The sequence below is a fragment of the Balaenoptera musculus genome, chromosome 18 (genome assembly GCF_009873245.2).
Source record: "Balaenoptera musculus isolate JJ_BM4_2016_0621 chromosome 18, mBalMus1.pri.v3, whole genome shotgun sequence".
Classification (NCBI taxonomy): Eukaryota; Metazoa; Chordata; class Mammalia; order Artiodactyla; family Balaenopteridae; genus Balaenoptera; species Balaenoptera musculus.
In genome coordinates, this window is record NC_045802.1 from 4531185 (window position 1) to 4556240 (window position 25056).

Below are 25056 nucleotides of genomic sequence, written 5' to 3' on the forward strand. Positions count from 1 at the left end.
GATCGGGGTGACCTACGACGTCAGATGTCTGGATCGTGTCTGGATCGAAAAGCCCGTCTGGGCCAGTCGTGTTCCGTCGGGAAGTTCGAACTAAGACACAGCGCGTGTGCTCGTTTATCGTGGGATCTGCCGCTGGGGTGGGGTCCAGGACCGAGAGGGGCCGGTGGCCATCGCAGGCCTGCGTTGTTACTGCGGGGGGTGGAGGGAGGCTGCAAGGAGCTAGAGGAAACCAGCGGCGAAGAAAGGCGGGTGGGCAGGTGGGCGCGGGGGGAGACCGGCGCTGGGCACGAGCGAGGCCCCGGGCCGGCGGGGCAGGAGGGCTGCACTGGTGGCCCTGCGCCCGGTCGAGGAGCCGCGTGGCCGGCTCACGGCAGACCCTCACAGGTGCCCAGGTGCCCCGTGCTCGCCGCCCAGGGAGGACGGGGGCGCGAGAGCCAAGGGCGCAGCTTCAGAAAACGAGGATGGTGGTTAATTGGTGGTGGAGCAGCAAATTACTGATAACCAGTGATTGATTTATTCCTGTTTATTCACTCGGTGCTCCTCGAGGTGCAGCGTACAGCAAATAAAGTCAACTGGGTCCCTACTTAGAAGTTACAGAAGCATATATAATTGACGTCAATATGGTCATACAATAGGCAACTTGCAGTTATGACCTGCCATAACTCTCGCACATGATGAGTGACATCTACATTTTGGGTGAATCTTTAGTTTTTGTAGGTTTTTTCCCACTGAGTGGAAATATGGGAGATGAGAAAAGGTATATGCAAAAAAAAATGTTATGATCTAAAATTGTTAAGGAAAATAAGAATTTAAAAGAATGTTTATAAATCAATAAAACAATGTTTTTTTCTTTTTTTTTCTCCTGGGCATAAATAGATTTCTTTTTTAAAATTTTTATTGGAGTATAGTTGCTTTACAACGCTGTGCTACTTTCTGCTGTACAGCAAAGTGAATCAGCCATATGTATACATAGATCCCCTCCTTTGGGATTTCCTTCCCACTTAGGTCACCACAGAGCACTGAGCAGAGTTTTTGTGTTGTTTTCTAATTTTCTAATCATTCATCAGTTATTTTTAAAGTGAAGTTTCAGGAAAGTATGAGTCTGTCATATTAAAATTCGTCTATTGCTGAGGATTAATTTTCAAGATAAAGTCAAAACAGAGTCTATTTTTTTATTCCTTTGAGTTTCTGACCGTCATTCAGTAGGACCCTGCCCACCCCGCCCCCAGCGCCTCCACCCCCAGATTAGGACAGGTGATGTACAGTCATCTGAACTTCCTACAAGTGATACAGAGGGAGGCTAGACTTTGTCTACAAATGCCATCCTGGGGGAATCCCAAGGGGAACTTTAGGGATTTGCCTTGACCCTAGAGTGGTCATACCTGCCTGAGCAGCAGACTTGTCCTGGGAGACTTGTCCTCCTGCTGTAATCCGGAGTAACTAATTCTCTAGTGGGTCTAAGGAAGGAAGAACAGACCAAGGGGCCAGAAGGAATTTCTTTGGTCTTTTCCAAAAAGGAAGACTAGCAATTGAGGGCCCGATTCACCAGATCATTCTGATTCTCATCACATCTATGGGGGAACAGTTCAGGGTCATGAGGGTTTAAATAACTTTACATCAGACAAGAGAACCTGGTCCTGGTACCAAATAGGCCTTTGAAGCCCCAGTGACTCTGCGTAACTTTGGGGAAATCTTTAGGCTTTTACCAGTTACGGTGCTCCCACTACATCCAAACCAGACACTTGACTTTAAAGGGCCAGAAATTGTGTCAGAATTAGATATTTCCCAGGCTTTGCAGGGAATTGTTTGTTTTCAATGAAAAAATATTGCTTATTGGTATTGAGTATAAGAACAGTCATAGAAATGAAGAAGAGGAAATTTGTAACTTGAACAGCCTTATAATTAGAGAATAAGTATCAAAAGCTTTCAAAGCTTTGTCCAAGAAAATAAAAAATTCGTGTTTAGTAGTTTTCAGATTTTTTTTCCTTTGAGTGTTACTAACTTCAAATATGAGTGATGGTGTGGGGAGGGGAGTGGGAGGGAGAAGGAAAGCCACTTTTTAAAGTGGTTTTGGTTAATAGTGTGTTACTTGGCCTGTTGGCCATCTGTATGTCTTTTATGGAAAAATGTCTGTTCAGGTCTTCTGCCCATTTTTTGATTGGGTTGGTTGGTTGTTTTGATACTGAGTTGTATGAGCTGTCTGTATATTTTGGATAATAGTCCCTTGTCAGTCATATCATTTGTAAATATTTTCTCTCACTCCATAGATTGTCTCTTCATTTTGTCAGTGGTTTCTTTTGCTGTGCAAAAGCTTTTAAGTTTAATTAGGTCCCATTTGTTTATTTTTGCTCTTGTTTCTTTTGCCTTAGGAGACAGATAAAAAAAATTGCTGTGATTTATGTCAAAGAGTGTTCTGCCTATGTGCTCTTCTAGGAGTTTTATGGTTTCACATCTTACAATTAGGTCTTTAATCCATTTTGAGTTTATTTTTGTATATGGTGGGAGGAAATGTTCTAGTCTCATTCTTTTACATGCAGCTGTCCAGTTTTCCCAGCACCACTTGTTGAAGAGACTGTCTTCTCTGCATTGTATATTCTTGCCTCCTTTGTTGTAGATTAACTGACCATAAATGTGTGGGTTTATTTCTGGGCTGTTTATTCTGTTCCATTGATCTATGTGTTTATTTTTGTGCTGGTAATATGCAGTTTTGATTACTGTAGCTTTGTAGTATAGTCTGAAGTCTGGGAGGGTGATATATCCAGCTTTGCTAATTATTAGACAAATGCAAATCAAAACAATGAGATATCACCTCATACTTATCAGAATGGCCATCATCAAAAAGTCTACAAATAACAAATGTCAGTGAGGATATGTACACTGTTGGTGGGAATGTATCAATAAATTAGTGAATCACTATGGAAAACAGTATGGAGGTTCCTCAAAAAACTAAAAATAGAACTACCAGATGACCCAGCACTCCCACTCCTGGGTTTATATCCAGAAAAAATGAAAACACTAAGTTGAAAACATACATGCATCCCAATGTTCATTGCAGCACTATTTACTACAGCCAAGACATGGAAGCAACCTAAATGTCCATTGACAGAGGAATGGATAAAGAAGATGTGGTACATATATACAGTGGAATATTACTCAGCCATAAGAAAGAATGAAATTCTGCCATTTGCAGCAATATGGATGGACCTAGAGAATATTATACTTAGTGAAATAAGTCAGTCAGAAAAAGATACTGTATATCACTTATATGTGGAATCTAAAAAATAAATGAATGTATCTAGCAAAACAGAGACTCACAGATATAGAAAACAAGCTAGTGGTTAGCAGTGGGGTAACCACTGAGAGGGGCAAGATAGGGGTATGGGATTAAGAGATACAAACTGCTACATATAAAATAGATAAGCAACAAGGATATATTGTACAGCACAGGGAATTACAGCCATTATCTTGTAATAACTTTTAATGGAGTATATAATCTGTAAAAATACTGAATCACTATACTGTATACCTGAAGCTAAAATAATATTGTAAATCAGCTACTTCATTGAAAAAAAATTAGTGTGTCACTTGGTTTTCCAGTAATGGAATATTGATATATTTTTCTTCAAATAATGACAGTTTAGTGTAGCAATTAACATTAAATCAGGAGTGCTTTTTCATCATGTTCCTTGATTAATTATCTGAGTGCTCTTGTTCTTATCAGCTAGTTGCTCAATTAAAATTACAGTGTCTTGCAATCAAATTCCTACTGATATTATAATGTAATTTTAATATAGTTTGCCTTAAAAAGGAAATGGGGCATTTGTACCAAGGATGACGCAAATCCATTTCAATACCTCCCGGGCTGGTTTCCACTTCTTTCGCTTCGTTCTTGTGATTATAGCTGTCTTCCTTTTCCTTTCTTAAGAGTATGTCACAAGCAAAGGAGTTAGACCTTAGGTGCCTCCCCTGCCCCAAAGTTTTTGGTTGTATTTGATGGTACTAATAAGATCATATAGAGAACTTAGCACAGGACAACACAAAGGAAAAAAATTACAAATTTTTTTATTAATCAGGGGAAATCATTGATAATGCTTTGTATATATCATTATAAAAATGATACCTCATACATATGGTTTTGTAGCCTATACTCACTTGTATATAGTAAACATCTTTGTTGATTCTTCTAAGACACATTTTTAATAGCTAGAGATTACTGTGTTATATTGATACAGTATCATTAACCGTTATCTTGCTGTTGGACGTATGTATGTTTCTTTGTCAGGGAGGCACTGTCATAATTCTTGTATGAAACTGGTACATACGTCGCTAGTCTTTTTTGGCACCTTTTTTTTTTTTTTAAGATTTCTTACATCTTATACGTCATCAGACTTCCTCACAAAGAGCTAAGATCGTTCTTACAAATGGTATAAAATTTTGAGACTCCATTAATTTTAAACGTGAGTCTCTTTGAAAAAAGTTATTACAAAATCTATTTTCTATTAATTTCTACATTGAGTACTTGTATAAATGAGAAGGAAATTCTGTTTTCTTCTCAGATTTTAGTTAGTGATTATTATTTTTATTGCTACTCCTTATGGTATGTATTATGTCTCGTATCAAACCAAATGCCAGATCGTCATAAAAATGCTTCCTTGAGGGCTTGCAGTGTAATACATCTGCTTTATGTAATTGGATCTGAAATTCAGGGTTGTATTAATTGATTATACCAAGTGCAGTTCTAGTCAGAATAGAGATTTAAGTATTTTGAAGGCATGCACTAAATAGATTTCTTGGGTGTTTTTAGCCATATGGGATTTTTGAAATGAAAGGGAAGATTTAAACACAGTATATGCAAGAAATAGATCACAAGTTCATTTCCATGCAGGTTAAGGCTGGGTTGAGGTACTTTAAGAGAAAACATATGAACGTAGTGGACAGAGTTGACTGGAAGAAACAACACGAATTCTTTAAAGTTTACTGCTTCAATCTGAGATAAGTATTTGCATTACTTGTGGATAAAAATAGGAAACCAGTGAAGAGAGGTAAGAGTAATGTGTACTTAGGAAAGTATAAGGCACAACTCCGTCAGCCGTAGAACTGGAGGTGAGTATAATAAGAGTCCCCCACAAAGGCAGGACTGTTGGGAATCCAAGCTCTTACCGCCCCACCTGGAACATCGGAAACACTTCCTTAACAGAAGAAATGACGAGGGGGCCGTTTCTCACTCCTTGCCCTGGCCGGGTTGCGACAATGGCAGGATTTAAGTGTGGACTAAGTCTTCAGGGCACAGGTGGAGAGCTAGCCACGTCCGAGTGTTCAGTCCAGCCTGCCATCAGACCTCTCTGCTTTTATCATCGGTATTCTTCCCATTTCATGAGTTCATAGGCTTACGGTAGCGTGTCTTCAGTGACTTACAGGTGTCTTTCTGATGGTTGTGATTTACACTGTTATCATCATGTAAACACTTTGAGGGAAGATTTTCAAGGATTTTACTGTTGTCTTCGACAGTTGTCCTAACCGGTCACTCTCCTCTCAGGTCCACGACTGTGATTACCAGCCTCCCGAGTTCAGTCGTGTCCCTCCTTGACGCAGCACCTTTCACTCACAGGAGTAAACATTGTCTACTTCATTCTTGACTAGTCTTCTACACACGTCGTCCAGCAAAAAATTAAAACAGGAGACACATGGGAAAGGAGAAAAGCATGAGTTATAATTAAGAGAAAGAGAAGTCAGTAGAAACAGGATCCACAGATGACTCCAGCCCGGCGTTTCAGGAGCTTAGAAGCCGCTCCCGCCTGCACGACAGGAAGAGAGCTCAACGAACCGAAGTCCACCAGCTTCTCTTAGATCCATCGGAGAACTGAGGTCACAGGACAAACCGCTGCCCCCAAATTTGGAAAGACAGACGGATTCTGAGAATCACAGCTTAACCAGGATATAGAAATTTTGAACAACACTCCCAGCCAGTCTGACCTAATTGACCTTTACAGAACACTAAACTCCCACCTGTAGAATGCACATTCTTCTAATGTTCAGTTCACATGGACTGTTCCTCAAGATGGGACATACGCTTAGCCAGAAAATAATACATTTGAAAAGATTGATACCATAAAGAGTATGGTGTTAATGAGAAAATAATTATAACAACCTTTTTAGATAATTCTCGCATATTGGAAAATCCAAGCAGTAGCTTCTAAAATACTCCTTGGGTCAAAGAAGAAATCAAAAAGGAAATTGCAAACTGTCTCTAACTGTGTGGGTAATGAACACACAAAATCACCAGTGTATTTGTGGGATTAACGTAAAGAGGTGCTTGAGGGAAATTTGTACCTTTAAATGCTTATATCAGAAAAGAAGAGAGATGTAAAATCACGAGCATTCCTCAGGTGAGCACTCAGGGTTGCTCGGCAGTCCTGCCGTAATTCCTTCGCTAATTAGTTTTCCCCGCCCGGAGATGCCTGTTTCACATCTTCTCTTTCCACCCCAAACTCTGAGCTGGTGGTTTGCTTATTTCACTGGGAAAATAAAAGCATTCAGGGGAGAACCAAACACCCCCCCTCCTGCCAGATCAGCCCTCTGATCTGCTGTGCACTAGCGCGTCCTGCCCACCCTGCTCTACAGTGCTGACCCCAGGACTCACTCCAGGACTGGGTTAAGCTCCGTCTTTCCCGTGTCCTCCACCCCACCCCCGTCCGCATCATTCCTACCGAATGTTAACATACTGAGAAATCACCCTCAGGTCATCCTCTCCCCGTAGCCCCATGTCTTGCTCCCTTCACAGCAAGCTTCCTTGAAAGAACCATTCCTGCCTTTACTCGCCTCCTTGTCTCTTGTCCCCACTGAAGTTCTGTCGCATCTTTTCCTGAGACTGTGCTTGTCAGTGTCACCACAGTGACGCCCACGTTGCTAAGTCCGGTGCTCAGTCTCAGACGTGTGGCCTGATGCCTGAGCGCCATTCGACCCCTGATAACTACCCCCCATCCTGGAGGGCTTCCTTACCTGCCCTGGGCCGGCACCCTCGGGGTGTCTGTCGCCGCACGAGCTCTTCTGTGTTCATCTCCTTCCGTGCTCCTCCCGTCCTGCACCTGTTGGACGGCCCCAGGGTGTGGCCACAAGCCCTCCCCTGCTCCCGGTCCCCAGGCCACCTCATCTGCCTGTGGCCCGATACCACCTTCACGCTGACGGCTTCCAAACGTACGAACTCTCCCCAGACCTCAGACTTGTGTATACAGCTGCTTACGGAAGCATCTCAAGTGCAACGTGATTTTCTTCTCTCTTCCCCCCCCATATATCTTAGCAGATGGGGGCTCTGCTCTTCCAGCCGCCATGGTCTTTCCCTTCTCTCTTCCTGCGTCTTCACAGTGTGTACTGAATCCGCACACCTGCTGCCACCTCTGCTGCTGCAGTTCTGGTCCCAGCTGCCCCAGCCCCGCTGTACGGGGGCCCTGTGTGACCTGCCCGCCCCACTCTGGTCCCCCCACCGCAAGGGAAGGGCATCCCTTTCTCTGCCCTCCGCCGCCGCTCGCCCGCCACCCGCTCGCCTCCTCCCTGACGCTGTCCTCACCTGCGGCCTGTCTCTGCCTGGAAGGTGCCCCCTCACCTCCAGCCACCGTCCGCCCAAACGTCACCTTCTCAGAGAGGCCTTTTGTGACCACCTGAGTGTCACCCACTTCCTACCATATTCTCTTGCAGTTTTGTTTTCTTCATACCACTTGTCATGTGATGGACTGTCTGTTTGTTTATAGTCTGTGTGGTATTGTCTGTATATAATAAAAGCTGTGTTCATTGCTGTATTTCTTCAAGTGATTAGGATAGTGCCTGGTACACAGTGGGTGTTTGATACATATTTGCTGAATAAGCTGAAAATGCATAACAATCAACATCTGTTATCTTCGTTCTTATAAAATGCTTAGAGTATTGTAAACAAGTATACAAAAAAGTTCACTGTAGTTAATTATGCGTGACATTTTTTACTTTTTATTGTTTTGAGTTTTGCAAAATTTCTACCATGAGCTTGTGTTACTTTTATATACCCACAAAGACATTTCAAAGAATCAGGCTGTATACTATGTTTTTTTTTTTTAACTTTTATACACACTTATAAATACAACAAAGACAAAAGAAATGAGTGTTAACAGTTGCTGTCTTAGATTGGACTTTGGGCCGTTTTTCCTATTGTTTACGTTTCCATATTTTCTACATTTCTTATAAGCATGGATTACTTTCATAGTAGGAAAAAAGTGAAACTTTAAAAAGGAAAAAAAAATAACTTAGGGCCCAATAATTATGACATTATTTTATGGGATTCAGAAGCAGTTGGACTTTATTACAGACACTGTAATAAATTTATTTTTTAATTTTTAATTTTGAAATGATTTCAGACTTACAAAAAGGTCAAAGAGTACGAAGAATTCTCAAACTTTCACCCATATATTATTTTACCTCATCTTTTCTTTTTCTCAGAAATTCCTCTCTTTTCCTCCTGCCCTGCTTTCTCCTCTGTCCCCTCCTGTGTCTCTGTGTGTACACACATGCATACACATACATACATAGTTTTCATATATGCAAACATACATCTATTTCTATCTTTCTCCTTTAATCTGGAGCAGTTCCTCAGTCTGTCTGGACTTTTATGACTTGACATCTTGACATTTTAAGGGGAACCAGCCATGGTTTTATGGACCATTCCTTGGTCTGTATCTCCTGATGCTCCCTCATGACTAGATTTAAGATGTTCTCAGGACTGTCACAGAGGGTTGACACCTACTCAGGGCATTTTATCTGGAAGCAAACGTTACTGGCTTGTCCCGTAACTGCCCCCGTGAACTCTGATTGCTTGGTTAACATTTTGTCTGTGGGTTTCTCTACTGTAAAGCTTTATCCCCTATGTAACTAGTAAGTATCTTATGGGGAGACACGTTGAGACTATGTTCTGTCCTGTTCCCAGACACGTTGAGACTGTGCTCTGTCCCGTTCCCGGACACGTTGAGACTGTGCTCTGTCCCGTTCCCGGACACGTTGAGACTGTGTTCTGTCCCGTTCGCCGACACGTTGAGACTGTGTTCTGTCCCGTTCCCGGACACGTTGAGACTGTGCTCTGTCCCGTTCCCGGACACGTTGAGACTGTGCTCTGTCCCGTTCCCGGACACGTTGAGACTGTGCTCTGTCCCGTTCCCGGACACGTTGAGACTGTGTTCTGTCCCGTTCGCCGACACGTTGAGACTGTGCTCTGTCCCGTTCCCGGACACGTTGAGACTGTGCTCTGTCCCGTTCCCGGACACGTTGAGACTGTGCTCTGTCCCGTTCCCGGACACGTTGAGACTGTGCTCTGTCCCGTTCCCAGACACGTTGAGACTGTGCTCTGTCCCGTTCCCGGACACGTTGAGACTGTGTTCTGTCCCGTTCGCCGACACGTTGAGACTGTGTTCTGTCTTGTTCGCCGACACGTTGAGACTGTGTTCTGTCCCGTTCGCCGACACGTTGAGACTGTGTTCTGTCCCGTTCCCGGACACGTTGAGACTGTGTTCTGTCCCGTTCCCGGACACGTTGAGACTGTGTTCTGTCCCGTTCCCGGACACGTTGAGACTGTGTTCTGTCCCGGTTCTACCCAGTGGTCTTAGCATCCATGGTTGATTCTTGCCCAAAGCACTTATTATTGGGGTGGTTACAGAATGGTGATGTTTGTCATTCCCTAATTTCTTCTACATTTATTAGCTGGAATTCTGATGTAAGTGCTTTCACTTCTTTCCCTGCTATTCATTCATTCATTTGTTTATTTACAACAGTATGGACTCTTGGACTCTTATTCCATGGGTTATAAGCCGTCATCTTGATTATTTGTCTTAGTACTCACATTTTCCCAGACTTGGCCAGTGGGACCCTTTCATGCTGGCTCCTGTGTCCTTTTGACATGTCCCCACCACTCTCTGAATACTTCTTTACTTTTTTTGAAAAGCACACCAAGATATTCTAAGCGCATCTTGTACTTTTTCACCCTCATCCCTAGAATCAGTCATTTTTTCAAGGAGCCTCGTTCCTTTTAGTGGAAAATGGAAAGGCAAAATCGTGACAAACCCAAGATCAAGGCGCTAGGTGTACGGATTAAAATTTCTGAAGGACCTCGTTATGACTGGCTCCTTGTTTCGCAGAAAGGACTCTCACAGACACACTGATTGTTTCCCGAAAATCCTAAATACAGTGGAAAATCCACACATAATTTCGATGCTTTGGCAATTGAGAGGCACTGTTCGTGACCTGACACACTTGGACATAAGCTCATGGTGGTGCTAATAAATCTGTAAATGGATTCTTTGTCAGTAAAGAATGAATAAATGGTGCTTACCTCTGTGTGGTCTTTAATTCAATTCAGAATTATTTTAGTTTAGCTATTATTGGACTTGCCGCTGGAAGAGTGAGTACAATTAAGCTTTTGGAATAAGTTGCAGTTTGCAAAACTGAATGCTGTAATTGCAACACTTTATTCTTGTTCATCGGAAAATATAGTTCTTCCATTTCCTTCTCTTTAGTCACTTGTCAGCTTTCAGCAGCTGGAAAAGATTAAGTATGCAAGTCTTTAATTTCTGTTTCTTTTTATAAATTGAGAACTTCCAATGGGAGTATAGTAGCAGTTGTATGTTTTTTTCAAATAAGATTAAGCATGGAAGGTAAAGGGCCCGTGTTATTGACCCTTTTCAACTTATTTAGCATCTAGCAGAGTGTGCTTCTCAGCAGTTCTTGCTGTGCTTTGAGAACGCTGATGTCTCTTCTGCAAGAGGTTGTGCTGTATATGCCTGTATTCTTGGTGGTATACACTGTCCCTATTAATTGGATTTCTGCAGAGTTGAAGGGAAAGGGGTTTTTTTGGAGTTGCACTGGAATTTTTTTTTTTTTTAACCATGAATGGGCAAGTAGAAAAACAAAAATCAGTTGGTTCCATTTTGACTATGTCTGGCATTCCAAATAAACAACTGCTAGACTTGGATCTAAAGCATTTGGAACACGGTGCTTTGTCTACAGGTCATCCCGGTGAACGGGCAGGCATTTTCCCAAATGGGCTTCAGAAAACAGTATTTCTGAAAGGTGTTTCTGGTGTTTCCAGGCCCAGTCAGTTTGAAAATGGGGTGTGCTAGGGGCTTCTCCTGCAGAATCCTAACACACACGAGTGTATTAAAGATTTTAAGATGCCGTGAAGCGTAGATACACGTTTAATCCTTCTGGTCCAGCATTTCCCGAACTTGCATGAGCAGGGAGCCTTTGTTGGCTGTGTCCTTGTTAACAAGAAAACACTGCTACAGGTTATGTGCTTTTATTCAAGAGATACTGAGCACGGGCTCAGCACAGACAGTGCAGAGATACAATACAGATGAGGCGTGGCTCACACCCTTAAAGAACTTCCATCAATAAAGACAAGAATAGGGGCATGTGATGCGTCCTGTGACTGAGGCGTCCTTTGGGTACAGTAAGTCGCTGACATACTAACGAGTCCTGTTCTGAGAGTGCGTTCGTAAGTCCAATTTGTTCATAAATCCAACAAAGCCTAGGTACCCAGCTAACACAGTTGGCTATATAGTGCTGTACTGTAATAGGTTTATAATACTTTTCACACAAATAACACATAAAAAACAAACACAAAAAATAAAACATTTTTAATCTTACAGTACAGTACCTTGAAAAGTACAGTAGTACCAGCCACATCATTGCTGCTTTTACACTTGCTTCCGGACATCCTGGGCTTGAAATAAAGATACTGTACTCTATACAGTACCGCACAGTAAAGTACACAAAAGCACAGCCACTTGTAGAGGATGCACGCACGTGACAATGTACGCCAGACACGTGAACTAACTTACATGACTGGACCTGGGAACGCACGTTCGTATCTTTGAAGGTTCGCAACTTGAAGGTTCGTATGTAGCGGACTTACTGTATTTGAGAACACAGAGAGGGGCCTCTGATCTCACAGACCCCAGTCTGCATCTTGAAGGATCGATTTTAAGTGTATGCATTTTTATTCGTTTATTCAAAACTCTTTTTGAGCACCTGTGATGAGCCAGGCACGCTCTAGACCTTGGCGACTGAAACAGCAGCGCACAGACCGAGGAGGGACCTCCTCTCCTGGATGGTATGTCCTCGTGGCAGGAGCCAGGCAGGAAAGAGGATGAATAAGTACGGGTGTGTAACTGATTACGTGGTGGTAAGTGCTCGGGAGAAGAATCCAGCACGGCAGGGCCGGGCTGCGTGTGTGTGTGTGTGTGTTTACGTCTGTGAGTGTGGGCGGGAGGCGATGGCCGTCAGCTGTAGTTGCTGGAGAAAGCCTCCCTTAGAAGGTGACCCTGGCTCTAGACCTGGATGGCAGCAGTGGCCCAGGCAGGAGGGACAGGAGATGTGAGCCTGAGCGGGGGCGGGCGTGGCCGGCGCGGCTGAGCCTCAGCAGGGGCCCGTGTGGTCCGCGTGGAGCATGGGAGGGAGAGGGAAGCAGGGGAGGGGCCCGCGAGGCAGAGGAGCCGGACCACGTAGAACCTTCTGAGCCGTAACTGGCCTTCCGCTTCTTCTGAGCGAGGTGACAGCGCACGGATTCGAACCTGAGGAGGACTAACAGGGTCTGTGAGCAAGTGGGGCGGGTTTCGGCAGTGCGTTCTTCTGGAGCCCAGAAAAGGGGCAGAGCTGAGGTGCACAGGGCCTCCCGTGTCCTGCCGAGAGCCTCAGGGGTGGCGTTAGGCTGCTGGGCGCCATGCAGGATCGGCACAGCAGCAGCACGCTGCGCAGATTTGAGGGTGGACGGTCAATCCGGAGGCAGAAAGACAAAGCTGTGGATGTAATTCGGGCGAGAAACAAGGAGGGCCAGAGCCGAGGGGTTGGGGGCGTAGGGGGCGGAGGTTTGGTGTCAGTGGCCGTGGAGGGAGGGAGCTGTCACGGATGACTGTTCTCGCTTGGGCTTCGTTTGCGGTGGTCGGTGCCTTTCCACGTGGGGATGCACGCTTGAGTTAACGTGAACATGAGTTCCTATGAGAACTTGTACTGGCTTTGAGATTCTTACAGGACATCCATGTGGAGGTGTGTGTGAGGTAGTTAGATACACACGTCTCGCTCAGGAAAGAGTTGACAAGGCAGCAAACAGACATTAACTCTGGACGCCACGTCTAGTTACAGTGTTTAAAAACATATGTAATTTCTGTGAAGACTTTTTATTGAACAGACCCCTCACCAGAGGAGATGTACAGATGGCAAACAAGCACATGAAAAGACGCTCCACGTCATATGTCATCGGGGAAGTGCACATTAAAATGAGATATCACTACACACCTATTAGAGTGGCAAAAATGCAAAACACTGACACCACCAAGTGCTGGTAAGGATGTGGAGCAACCGGAACTCTTGTTCATTGCCGGTGGGAATGCAGAATGGTGCAGCCACTTTGAAAGACTGTTTAGCTGTTTCTTAAAGAGCTAAACATACTCGTACCATAGAATCTAGCAGTCATGCTCCTTGGTATTTACCCAAGTGAATTGAAAACTTAGATCCACACAAAAAGCTGCACCCAAATGCTTATTCATAATCACCGAACACTGGAAGCAGCCAGGACGTCCTTCAGTAGGTGAACGGATAAATAAAACTGTGTTACATTTAGACAATGGGATGTTATTCAGTGATAAAAAGAAATGAGTTATCAGGCCATGAAAAGGCACAGAGGAACCTTAGGTGCATGTTACTGGATGATAGAAGCCAATGTGAAAAGGTTCCATACTATATGATTCCAATCATATGATATTCTGGAAAAGGCAAAACTATGGGGACAGTAAAAGCAAGATCAGTGATTGCCAAGATGGGGTGGGGTGAATAGCTGGAGCACCAAGGATTTTTAGGGCAATGAAACTACTCTGTATGATAACTATAATGATAGATCCCCATCATTATATATATGTCAAAGTCCATAGAATGTACTACACCAAGAGTGAACCCTAATGTAGACTGTGGACTTGGGGTGATAATGGCATGTCAGTGTGGGTTCATCAGTTATAACACATGGGCCATGTGGTGCAGGATGCTGATAGCAGGGGAGGCTGTGTGGGGGGGGGGCAGGCGTTATATGGGAACTCTCTGCTTTCTGCCCAGTTTTTCGGTGAACCTAAAACTGTCTAAAAAATGAAGTCTAGTTAAAAAAAAAAAAAAATAGTGGTATCTCTGTCCGGGGAGAGAGGATGCAGGCGTGCCTTGTACACTCGGTAGGCAGTCATTAAATGTTGGTTGAGTGAATAAAGGAATAGCCTTCGGATTTGGAAATTCATCGTAAGCAGATACTGATTCCTGTCTTGCTTGTTAAACTTTCAGAAACGTTATTAATTACACTTTAAGAAAACTTGGGAAGTATGTCTAGCACTCACAAGCATGAAGAGGTGACCCACAGAGAACAATTTAACTCAGAATTCAACATGTCGATTTTTAGGGAGGGCCAGAGTCAGCACTGTATACCTAGATTTTGAAATATGAATTAGAAGAAGTTAATGCCATTGGAAAGTTGTCGGCACCATATACGATGCCTAACATTTCCGATTGTGAATGAGGTAAAATCCGAAGTTTAGAAAACAACACGATTTATTGAATTACCTTGGGAAGTAAAAGGAAACCATAGGTCCTGAGATGTTTATACATAAAGCATGCAAAATGAGAGAGTAGTTTTTTCTAAAGAAGTTTAATGGAAAGCAACTTGTGGGATAGCTCATGTAACAATCAAGTAAAAATTCTATACTATTTGGGGGCATTTTAAAATTGTACAACTTTGGGTCAGTCTCAGATATGTGTGAATATTCCTAATAAATTTTGAAAACTTCTACAGGCCTTTGGCTGTGATACTTTATTTTTGTGATCATTTGCACAAAACCCCACGTGTTGAGATCGGAGTTTGGCTTGGGTGAGAATGTGGGTTCTGACCAGGTGGCCTTCCCCATGTGTTCCTTCTCCAGGCAAACATGCTGAAGACATATTTGGTGAGTTGTTTAATGAGGCCAACAACTTCTACATCCGAGCAAATTCCCTTCAAGACAGAATCGATCGCCTTGCTGTCAAAGTCACCCAGCTGGATTCAACAGTGGAAGAGGGTAGGTAATTGCATGAGAGCTGTGAGCTGGAAATGATGCAGACAGGATGGGAGTGGTTAATCGCAGGGTAATTCCTGCTTCTTCCTTGGGGTCGTATGCTGTTACTTCATCTTGTCTTTTCCTAGAAGAACAGTGAGGGGGAAAAGCCACAACATGGGGTTAATTAGTAATTAAAAGAGTCCTATCTTGTCTGCCTTGTGTGCCACACTCTCTTTTTAAATAAACTACACATGTAGTATTTGTTTTAAAAGGACTCTTTGAATGCATTCAGTATTAGAAGTCCTCATGGAGGTTATTGGTAGTTATTGTAAAGATAATTTCTTACCTAAAGATCACAGACTCTGTGCAGCTAAGGGGGAGGGTGGGCCATCACCTGCTGCCCTCCTTATGGCCGATGCTTCTAAGACATCCTGCTGGTCCTCCTGGAAAAACTGCCCAGAAATAGCGTTTACTGAAGGCCTCTAGGCTTCAGGGTTTTAAAACAAACTTAATATTGACAGGCGCTGTATAGTTAATTGATGGTCATACCCTGAAATTGGGGTAGTTTCAACAAAATTAATATTCAACAGTTCCTTTAAAAATTTTTCCACTTGCTGTCTCTTTTGAACAAAAGACTGAAATTAGACTGGAAAAAAATCTGCCCCCCAAAATCAAGATGTGCCATTTTATATTTACTTTGAAGAAAACGTTCAGATTAAAAGTTATTTTTACCTTTATATAAGGGTACTTAACAATTTCTCTTGTTGCATTAAAACAATCCTAGCATCTGATTTTTCTACTAGGCTTTTAATAGTAGTATTAATAAGAAGTGAAGGTTTTCTTTTTTTTAATATAGTTATTTATGGAATTCATCCCTCATCATTTTAAAAGAAAAATATGTTTTCTCATGTTCACATCTTTTTGAAAGGTCAAAATTAAATTAGCAAACTAAAAATTTAACAGAAATGTAGAACATTGATATTTTAATATCTGTTATGAACATTCTTACTGACTTTTCCAACAATAAGTAGCAAACTGAAGCTGTACTCTTTTTAATCTGATTTTTAAAATTTATCTCTTATTTTAAAAAATAAAAATTTGAATAGCTACTTGGTCTATTCAGATAAGAAATTGTTAACGTTTTAAATCAATCATTTGCTTTTCAAATGGTATCACAAGTGATTTTTTTAAAAATATTTGTCTTTCTTCAGTTTTTTGTTGGTTCTTGCAGTTGTAATGCTTGTGATAAACCTTACACTGGAGAAGGTTAGTCTGTACGTTAAATCTCATGAGATTCTACAGCATGTCTCATATCCTTAAAATTTCTTTCCAATCAAGATTTTACCTTATTACTTTCCTTGCCATGGATGTAATTGTAGAAAAATCCCTCGACCGAGCTAGGAAATCTGTGCTGTACTTGGGCCTGCCACTGTTCTGCCGGGTGACCTTGGAAAGGTCATTTAACACCCCTGACTGTCAGCTTCATTGGTCCAGTGGGTTAATGCAACAGTTTACCCACCTCAAAAAGTCTGTGTCGAGGTCAGATGAGTTGATACCTGAGATGTAACATGTTGTACAAACTCAAGAAATGAGTATAATTAGCCTGGTTCTCTCATTCCTTAGTGTAGATTTGTATCATGCTGCTTAATTGCTAGGACTACAGGTATGTTGAAAAGCTTTGCCCTCTCTCCTTAATGTTAGTGTCAGAAAAATTTAATGCACTTTTTACATTTGTGTGTTTTTTGCAGAAGTATTTCCCACATGTATTGTAATTAAACTGGTTAACTGTTTGAGTGATTTTCCCCCCTAAGATACCCAGGGGTATTGTGTTTACATTCCTATTATACTCATAACTCTATTCCTATGTGGTTTCTGAGAAATGCTATTTAAGTAAAGAATGATGCTCTAATATTAGGTTCAATGAAATCATTATATCGCTACAAAAGAAAGAAAGACATGACTTACAGAGATAACTGTTGTTTATCAGAGGGAGGGAATGCATGTACTATTTAAGCATGGTTTTAAGTGAACAATAAAAGACATTATTTGGCTATTCTAGGAGATGTTTATGATTGTGAGTCAAATTATACTTGTTTCTAAAATATTTCCATATAACCCGACTTTGGGGACTTTTCTCTAAATAGTGTCACTACAGGATATCAACATGAAAAAAGCTTTCAAAAGTTCCACAGTCCAAGACCAGCAGGTGGTTTCAAAGAACAGCATTCCTAATCCTGTTGCTGACATTTACAACCAGAGTGATAAACCACCTCCTCTGAATATCCTTACGCCATACAGGTATGGCTTTGTGTATCCCCAGAGCCTTTGCAGTGTAAATAAGTTGAGCGAGGCGAGCAGTGCTGCGGTGAAAATATCTTTTCAGACTTTGAGAATGATAATTGCGGTGTTATCCACAATGAAATTAGTTATTTACAGAATTGCTAAAGTTTGAGTATTTCAAAATATAAATAAGTTTACCAAGAGAAGTGGGAGCTCTCATGTTAGCTTTTAAATGCAGATATCTAAAGCAGAAGTGGGCACTTTACGTAATAACCCTGTGTGATTGTGTTGTTCCTCACGTTCAAAATCAAGTTTAAAGGAACTGCATAATTCAGTTCTAATGCAGCAAAACACCTGTCTCAGCATTTCAGCCCTGCAGACATTTGTTACTGAATTCAGAAAAACATGTTCTGCAGTATTAGAGGTTTCTAAGAGTGAATATATAGTCAAGAAATTAACCTTCTGTGTGAAGTGGTAGGACACATTTATTAGGACCAAACCTCCAGGAAAAAGAATAGAAAATGTGCAAAAAATGAATATTAAGAAACTAACTAAAAATGCTCTTTAGAACTCCTCTCCTGCCGCCTGCCACATCAGCGTGTTCTTTCCCGCTTCATGTACTTCTGTTCTTCCCTGTCTTCTCACCCCGCTGTCAAGCCCACTGCTCCAGCTTCTGATGAGCTCAGGCTGGTGGTGGGGTCCCCACGGCCCCCCCAGGATTAGCGCTGCTGGGTAGTACCCCTGCAAAGGCCTTCCTGAAATCACTGCGTCCTTCACATCCATTATTGCCCTCCTGGCCCCAGTGGCCCTTCTCAGGGAGTGCCCAGAGGTTTTTTGGGTCTGAATTACTATCCTTTCGCAGGGTCCAAAAGGAGATGTTTGGAGCTGCCCTTTGTTGCAGCTCTGCTAGTAAAGCAGTAATTCAGACTGCATCCCTTTCTTTCAGCATGGACAGAAAGATTCTCCAAAAAATGGTAATAGAGATTCCATGGCAACCATGATGGGAGAGGACCAGGGTACCACATTTTTATATGAAACAAGCATACTTTTCTGGAGGTTTTAGCACACTCACTTAAAGATATAGATGAATAGTGGTATTGTAAGCCTAACGTTTTAAACTTGTGACTTTGCTTTTGTTCAATAGGCATTTTTCTGGGGCAGTTTCAGTTTTACTTATTAGCCCAGAGCCATGAGAACTTAGTAAAATTTTCCTAAGAAACCTCACTAAATATTTTGTTCTAAAGGAAAAAAGAAACCCAGAAAACTCAGTGAACCACTTGTATTTGATTATTCAAGATCATGATTAAATATTTGTGGTGATTTAAAATGTTTAATTGCATAAAAAAATGAATCGACCTTTATATATTATATATATTGTGTTTACTCAGTTTTATGGAAAAGAAAAATGTCTTTGACTTTTTAATAGTGTTTAAGAATAGTAGTGCCAGCTCAAATCTACTTTTTATTAATACAGAAATGTTTGGGGTAAGAAAACCCATAAACTTTTGCATTTGGACTTAAATATGACACAGTCACAACACAGTCTTGAATATGAGATGTAAAATGTGACTGAAAAATCAAATGTTTAGTTGCAATAAACATAGGACATTTCTGCTTATATTCTGATGTCAAGGTTAACATTTGCTTAAATTATTAAACATATTTATTCCATTAAGTATTAGCTCCTCATCAAAGTATTAGCTCCATTTTTGAAAAAAAGAAGGGGCATTTTATGCATCTTAAAATTGCAGCAAGTTCCTGCTCAGTTTTTCTGTCTTCAACTATACGGAAGGCCTAGTATCTTAGGGAAATAATTTATATTTTTCACAATAATGTTATTAATAAAATCTCAATAGTGCAGGTTGCTTCTCACTTAGGAAATTTGGAAAAGAAAGGATTTTAAGTAATTAAAGTTTAAAGTACAGAGTGAATTGTGTTGATTTGTTAGCAACTTTAAGACAGAGCTACCAGATGACCCTCATGAAAGCCTGGGTCTCTTTATTTGATGCTGAGCTTACAGAACATGGCATAGCAGGAACTTCAAGACCAGGTTCCCTTGAGTAATTCATGTCACTTTCTTTGACTGTGTGGCCACAAACTCTTTTCTATACTCATTTCTCTGATTTTTTTTCTTTCTCTGTATGCCTTAAATGACTAATACAAATGCTAATTTTTTAAATAAATTTACTTATTTTTATTTATTTTTGGCTGCATTGGGTCTTTGTTGTGGCGAGCAGGGGCTGCTCTTCGTTGCGGTGCGCGGGCTTCTCATTGTGGTGGCTTCTCTTGTTGCGGAGCACAGGCTCTAGGCACACGGGCTTCAGTAGTTGCGGCACACGGGCTTCAGTAGTTGCAGCACGCGGGCTCAGTGGTTGTGGCTTGCGGGCTCTAGAGCGCAGGCTCAGTGGTTGTGGCGCACGGGCTCAGTTGCTCCGCGGCATGTGGGATCCTCCCAGACCAGGGATCAAACCTGTGTCCCTGCATTGGCAGGCGGATTCCCAACCACTGTGCCACCAGGGGAGTCCCTGACATGCTAATTTTAAATGTAAATGTTTTGCCTTCTCTTGAAGGTAATATACAGGCCAGATACTTTGTAAAAGCATTAGTAGAATAAATAGAGTGTTCACTTCTTATCATGATTATTTTGAGCTTTGTTATCTATTGATTTATATTACAACTTTGGATTCATATTGGCTGCATTTTTATTGGCTTTATGATAAATGAATAACATATAAAGACTTGGGGCTTCCGTGGTGGCACAGTGGTTAAGAATCCACCTGCCAATGCAGGGGACACGGGTTCGAGCCCTGGTCCGGGAAGATCCCACATGCTGTGGAGCAACTGAGTCTGCGTGCCACAACTACTGAAGCCCGTGTGCCTAGAGCCGGTGCTCTGCAACAAAGAGAAGCTACCTCAGTGAGAAGCCCGTGTACAGCAAGGAAGACCCAATGCAGCCCAAAATAAATAAGTAAAATAAATAAATTAAAAGAGAAAAAAAGACTTGAAGTATTCTTTAGAATATAGTAATTGTAGCAGTTCTTGACAATGAAATGGCTACAAGTGAATTTTCTTTGTGGGGTTACTTCCATTTAAAAAAATATCTAGGTCATCACTTTTTATCCTAGTTACATTTATACACCATGAACCTTTTGCTTCTTTCCTAATTGAATTATAGACATTGGGCAAACCTGATTAAGAAAAAAGGACAGAGTACTTGCTAATTTTTATCCTAATAACATTGTCGCTCCAGAGTAGAAGTGAATGTATATATATACTAAGAATCCATCCATCTCTGTGTGTAGCCCCCATTGGAATAAACAAAACATACCTTGAAATAACTGTGGAACTAAATATTGCTGTTTATGAGCCATATTGTGATTTGGGGCAGCACTTTGCTATACTGAAATCTAAATTTGCAAGAGTAGTTTTTATTTCATTATTCTAGAAAAAAGTGCTGTTCTTGCATGTTCACACATTTTTCCAAATAAGGAAAATTGGGAGACTTAACAGTGTGTAAGGACAGTTCAAATTCCTCACGTAGATGTTATCATCTCATGAGTTAGAATTAACATTAATGTTTACCCCATATGAAACTATCTAACGACCTTTTCTCCCCCCCGACTTGTAATATGTTCGTTTATAGAGATGATAAAAAGGATGGCCTGAAGTTCTATACTGATCCTTCCTATTTCTTTGACCTCTGGAAAGAAAAAATGCTACAGGACACAGAAGACAAAAGGAAAGAGAAAAGACGTCAAAAGGTAAATAATGCTAGTATGGGAAACGTGCATATAAATGTGTAAATGGGATTCTCCCTTAGAAATTAGAAGTTTAAAATCAGTAAATTCTTTAAATGGTTGAGATGTTGAATTTCGTGCTGAAGTTTTTTCAGAGGTTGCATTTGTCACATGAAGATACCATTCAGTCTAACACAGTAATACTGTTTTCAATAAATACTGTTGATTTGTTCTCTAATACTTGCTTTGCTTTAATAAATACAGTGGCTGATATTTCAGTTTTGTTCATAACTGTGGTTTATAACTTTTGCTCTTCAAATTTCGTAAAGCAGCCAACATTCCATATCAGTTAGAATTTTCTGCTTTGGTCTTTTTAACGTTATTAATTGTTGGGTTGTCACCTAACTGTAATTAAGACCGTGGTGAGAGGTTCATATTGGATTGAAAAGCGTGTGTGATCTGCTCATTTGGAGGAGGGTAGTATTTACTAAAAATGAGATTCCCTTTGGTGGGGTGGTCGTAGGCAGGAGAATTGCACGTTGGAAGGTTGAGAGACATCTGTACTGCAAACGCTCTTGGGAGGACAAACCCACTCTCAGATTAAGGAACTTCTGTGTTGAAAATTATCCCTTTGGGGCCCAGAAATTAGACTTAAACCATTGAAAATCAGAATTGACTCTCCAAAGGCAGATATTTGCCAAGCCTTTTTTTTTTTAAGGAATTCCTTTATTTTTATTATTATTAATTAATTAATTAATTTTATTTATGGCTGTGTTGGGTCTCCGTTTCTGTGCGAGGGCTTTCTCTAGTTGCGGCAAGCGGGGGCCACTCTTCATCGCGGTGCGCGGGCCTCTCACTGTCGCGGCCTCTCTTGCTGCGGAGCACAGGCTCCAGACGCACAGGCTCAGTAGTTGTGGCTCACGGGCCCAGTTGCTCCGCGGCATGTGGGATCCTCCCAGACCAGGGCCCAAACCCGTGTCCCCTGCATTGGCAGGCAGATTCTCAACCACTGCGCCACCAGGGAAGCCCCTGCCAAGCCTTTTATATGTGAGCTGTGTTTTAAAAAATGACCACCTGCTTTGTTTGACAAATATTAGGGTGTGTGAATTAAGAGCTTAGCATTTTGTGGGCTGGCTGCCTGAAGGTTCTGAGACATCTAGTAGGTGTATTGGCCCAGTAGGAGTGACAGTTTGAGATGGAAGAGAACTTGAGATTTGAAAACAGGATTTAGGAAAGGGAACATGGAAATAGGTTGCAGACTGCAAGTGTGAGAGGTTACCATGAATTCTGGGAGAGAATTCCACAGACTTGGTTATCTGTGTGCTCTTCTCGTGCTGATGGGTTGGGGAGATTTAATGGGAAATCTTTGAAGAGTTGCTGGGTATTCAAGTGGAGAAATATTCAAGCAAAGAAGCTGCAAAGTGTTCAGGTGAAGAAAAGGAAGATACTAATCTCTCCAAAGGAAAAGGAACAGAGATTTAAAGGCCTGTTGGTCTGAATCCCCGAACTTTTCTTTGGTAACAGGGCAAACCCCCAAGTACTTTTAAGAGCACTCTCCTTTAAAAATCGCCTGCTTTAAAATGGCCTCCTAGGATTTCCTAGAAGCATCAGTGATACTTTTGACAAAAATATTTAACTTTTTTGCCACTGTTCTTTAATCTCCTATGTGTGGTTACTGTGTCTTCAGAATTATTTGTCATTTCCTTGGCAGTTTTGTCTCATTCCGTATTCCTCAAAGACATAAAATTCTGATGAGAATTTCTTATTCATTCGTTTAGATAATGGTTCTTTTTTGAATGGTTTGTAAATGCTGTGATGCAAAAGAAAGGATTATCACCCTCATGGAGATGACAAAATAGCGGGGGAAACAACCATTAGATAATCATGCCGTCCTTTGGAACTCATAAAGAGGGAAAGAAATTTGAAAATTTTAATACAAATCTGCTTTATATAGGAACAGAAAATGAGGCAAGATATCCTCAATTTCCCAGGATTTTAGAAACCCAAAAGTCACTTTCACTTTGGAACAGACAATTCTATCTGAAGGAAGAATTAGTTTAGAAAATTTGGGGATAAGACATCCATTGTTTCTGAACATTAAATTTCCTTAGTTTGGTGGTCGAAAAACATTTTTTTTAAGTTATGCAAATAATTATGTCGTTGTAAGGCCGTAGTTACAGTGCTGGGAGGGAGAAGCCTTGGGGGAGGCGGCAGCGGCAGGTGGGGCGGCAGTGCAGAAGGTGAGGTGCTGAGCTGAGGAAGGCCTCTCGGTGTTGCTCGCTGAGATGCGAGGACAGATAGCAGAAGTTAGCTGAACAGAGTGTGTGTGTGTGCGACTGTGTGTGCACGTACGTGAGAGGGCATGCCGGAGGCGTGCTGGGTAGGCGGAGGGGCTCTCCGGTATTGATAGGAGCAGCTAAGATCATCCTGGGGCAGCAAACAGCTTGCAGTAGTCTCAGGATTTTAATGTAGGCAGTGTAGTTGAGATACAGATGCATCATGGTTAACGTTTTATTATAGCTGGGGTGTGTGTGTGTGTGTGTGTGTGTGTGTGTGTCGGGTGCGTGTTGACGGGTAGATTGGAGGCTAAACCATTGTAAAGAAAGTGGCAGATATAACACTTATCCCTAAATATGTCAGCATACATCTCTTAAAAGTAAGGGTGATAGTTATTAATTAGTGTAATACAGTGACGCTCGAGTGAGATGTATATTGGAATCCATTGAGGCCTCCCTTCTTTTTTCTCTCTTTTGGTTTTAAAAGTATCCAGACAACATGTGCCAGTGGTAAAATGCCCCACCTACCCTGAAGTAAACACATTCGTTTAGAAAATTTGGGGGTGAGTTTCTCCCTTGCCCAGGCATAACCACCCTCTGGTAACAGATGTGCATACTTTTCGACCTTGTAGGGCATTCATAAATACATGTGTACACATTTCACAGAGTATTTTTTATTCCTAGAATTGACCTGTATACACACACACACAGACATATACATACAGTGACGTAATAAAGATGTACTTCATTCTTTTTAATTGTTGTGTCATATTCCAAAGTGTGGATGCTTCATAAACTATTTACCCATTACCGAATTAATGAATATTTAGGTTGCTTCTAAATTGTTGCTGCTACAGCACCGTAGAGGGTACCTGTACTCATGCGCACATATTTCGTCAGAGTAAATTCCCAGAAGTGCAGTGTGAACTTGAAAATTTGAAAGATACCATCCTGTTGCTCCTGACCCTTTAAGGACTGAACCAGTTTATACTCCTAACAGGCCTCCTCCAGTCCCGAAGATGATTATTATTATTTGTCATTATCTTCATTTATTTAAAAATTTAAAAAAATTTTTATACCGTTTTTAAAGGTTACTTTCCATTTACAGTTATTACAAAATATTGGCTCTATTCCCCATGTTGTACAATACATCCTTGAGCCTGCCCTACACCCACTAGTTTGCACCTCCCCCTCCCCCATCCCTACGTGCCCCCCACCACTGGTAACCACTAGTTTGTTCTCTATATCTGTGAGTCTGCTCCTTTTTTGTTATATTCATTAGTTTGTTGTAGTTTTTAGATTCCACATATAAGTGTGTCATACAGTACTTGTCTTTCTCCGTCTGACTTATTTCACTGAGCATGATGCCCTCCAAGTCCATCCCTGTTGCTGCAAATGGCATTATTTTGTTCTTTTTTATGGCTGAGTAGTATTCCATTGTATATATGTACCACATCTTCTTTATCCATTCATCTGTTGATGAACTATTATTATTTTTTGATGAGCTTCCCCACCCCCAAAAAAAATCTAGTACGAGTTACACATCTTTCCGTGTGTTTATTAACACTTGGCATGTGTTCTGTGAATTTCACGTTCACATCGTCTGCCAGCCCAGTGCTTGAGCCTCCTGGATACCTGGGCTGACAGTTCCCCGTATCCCCCATGGGCCTCCTCTCATCCTGGACACCT

General features: G+C 41.6%; 1 protein-coding gene across 4 annotated transcripts in view; it reads left to right on the forward strand.

The window, feature by feature from the left end:
* Positions 1-25056, forward strand: part of WASF3 (WASP family member 3) — a 93646-nt gene that overhangs the window by 55799 nt on the left and 12791 nt on the right. For all 4 annotated transcript variants that reach the window (XM_036831637.1, XM_036831640.1, XM_036831638.1 and 1 more), the window contains 3 exons: positions 14961-15095; positions 17219-17372; positions 20998-21115. In XM_036831637.1, the coding sequence (XP_036687532.1) occupies positions 14961-15095; positions 17219-17372; positions 20998-21115 (407 nt within the window). The remainder of the gene's footprint in view (positions 1-14960; positions 15096-17218; positions 17373-20997; positions 21116-25056) is intronic.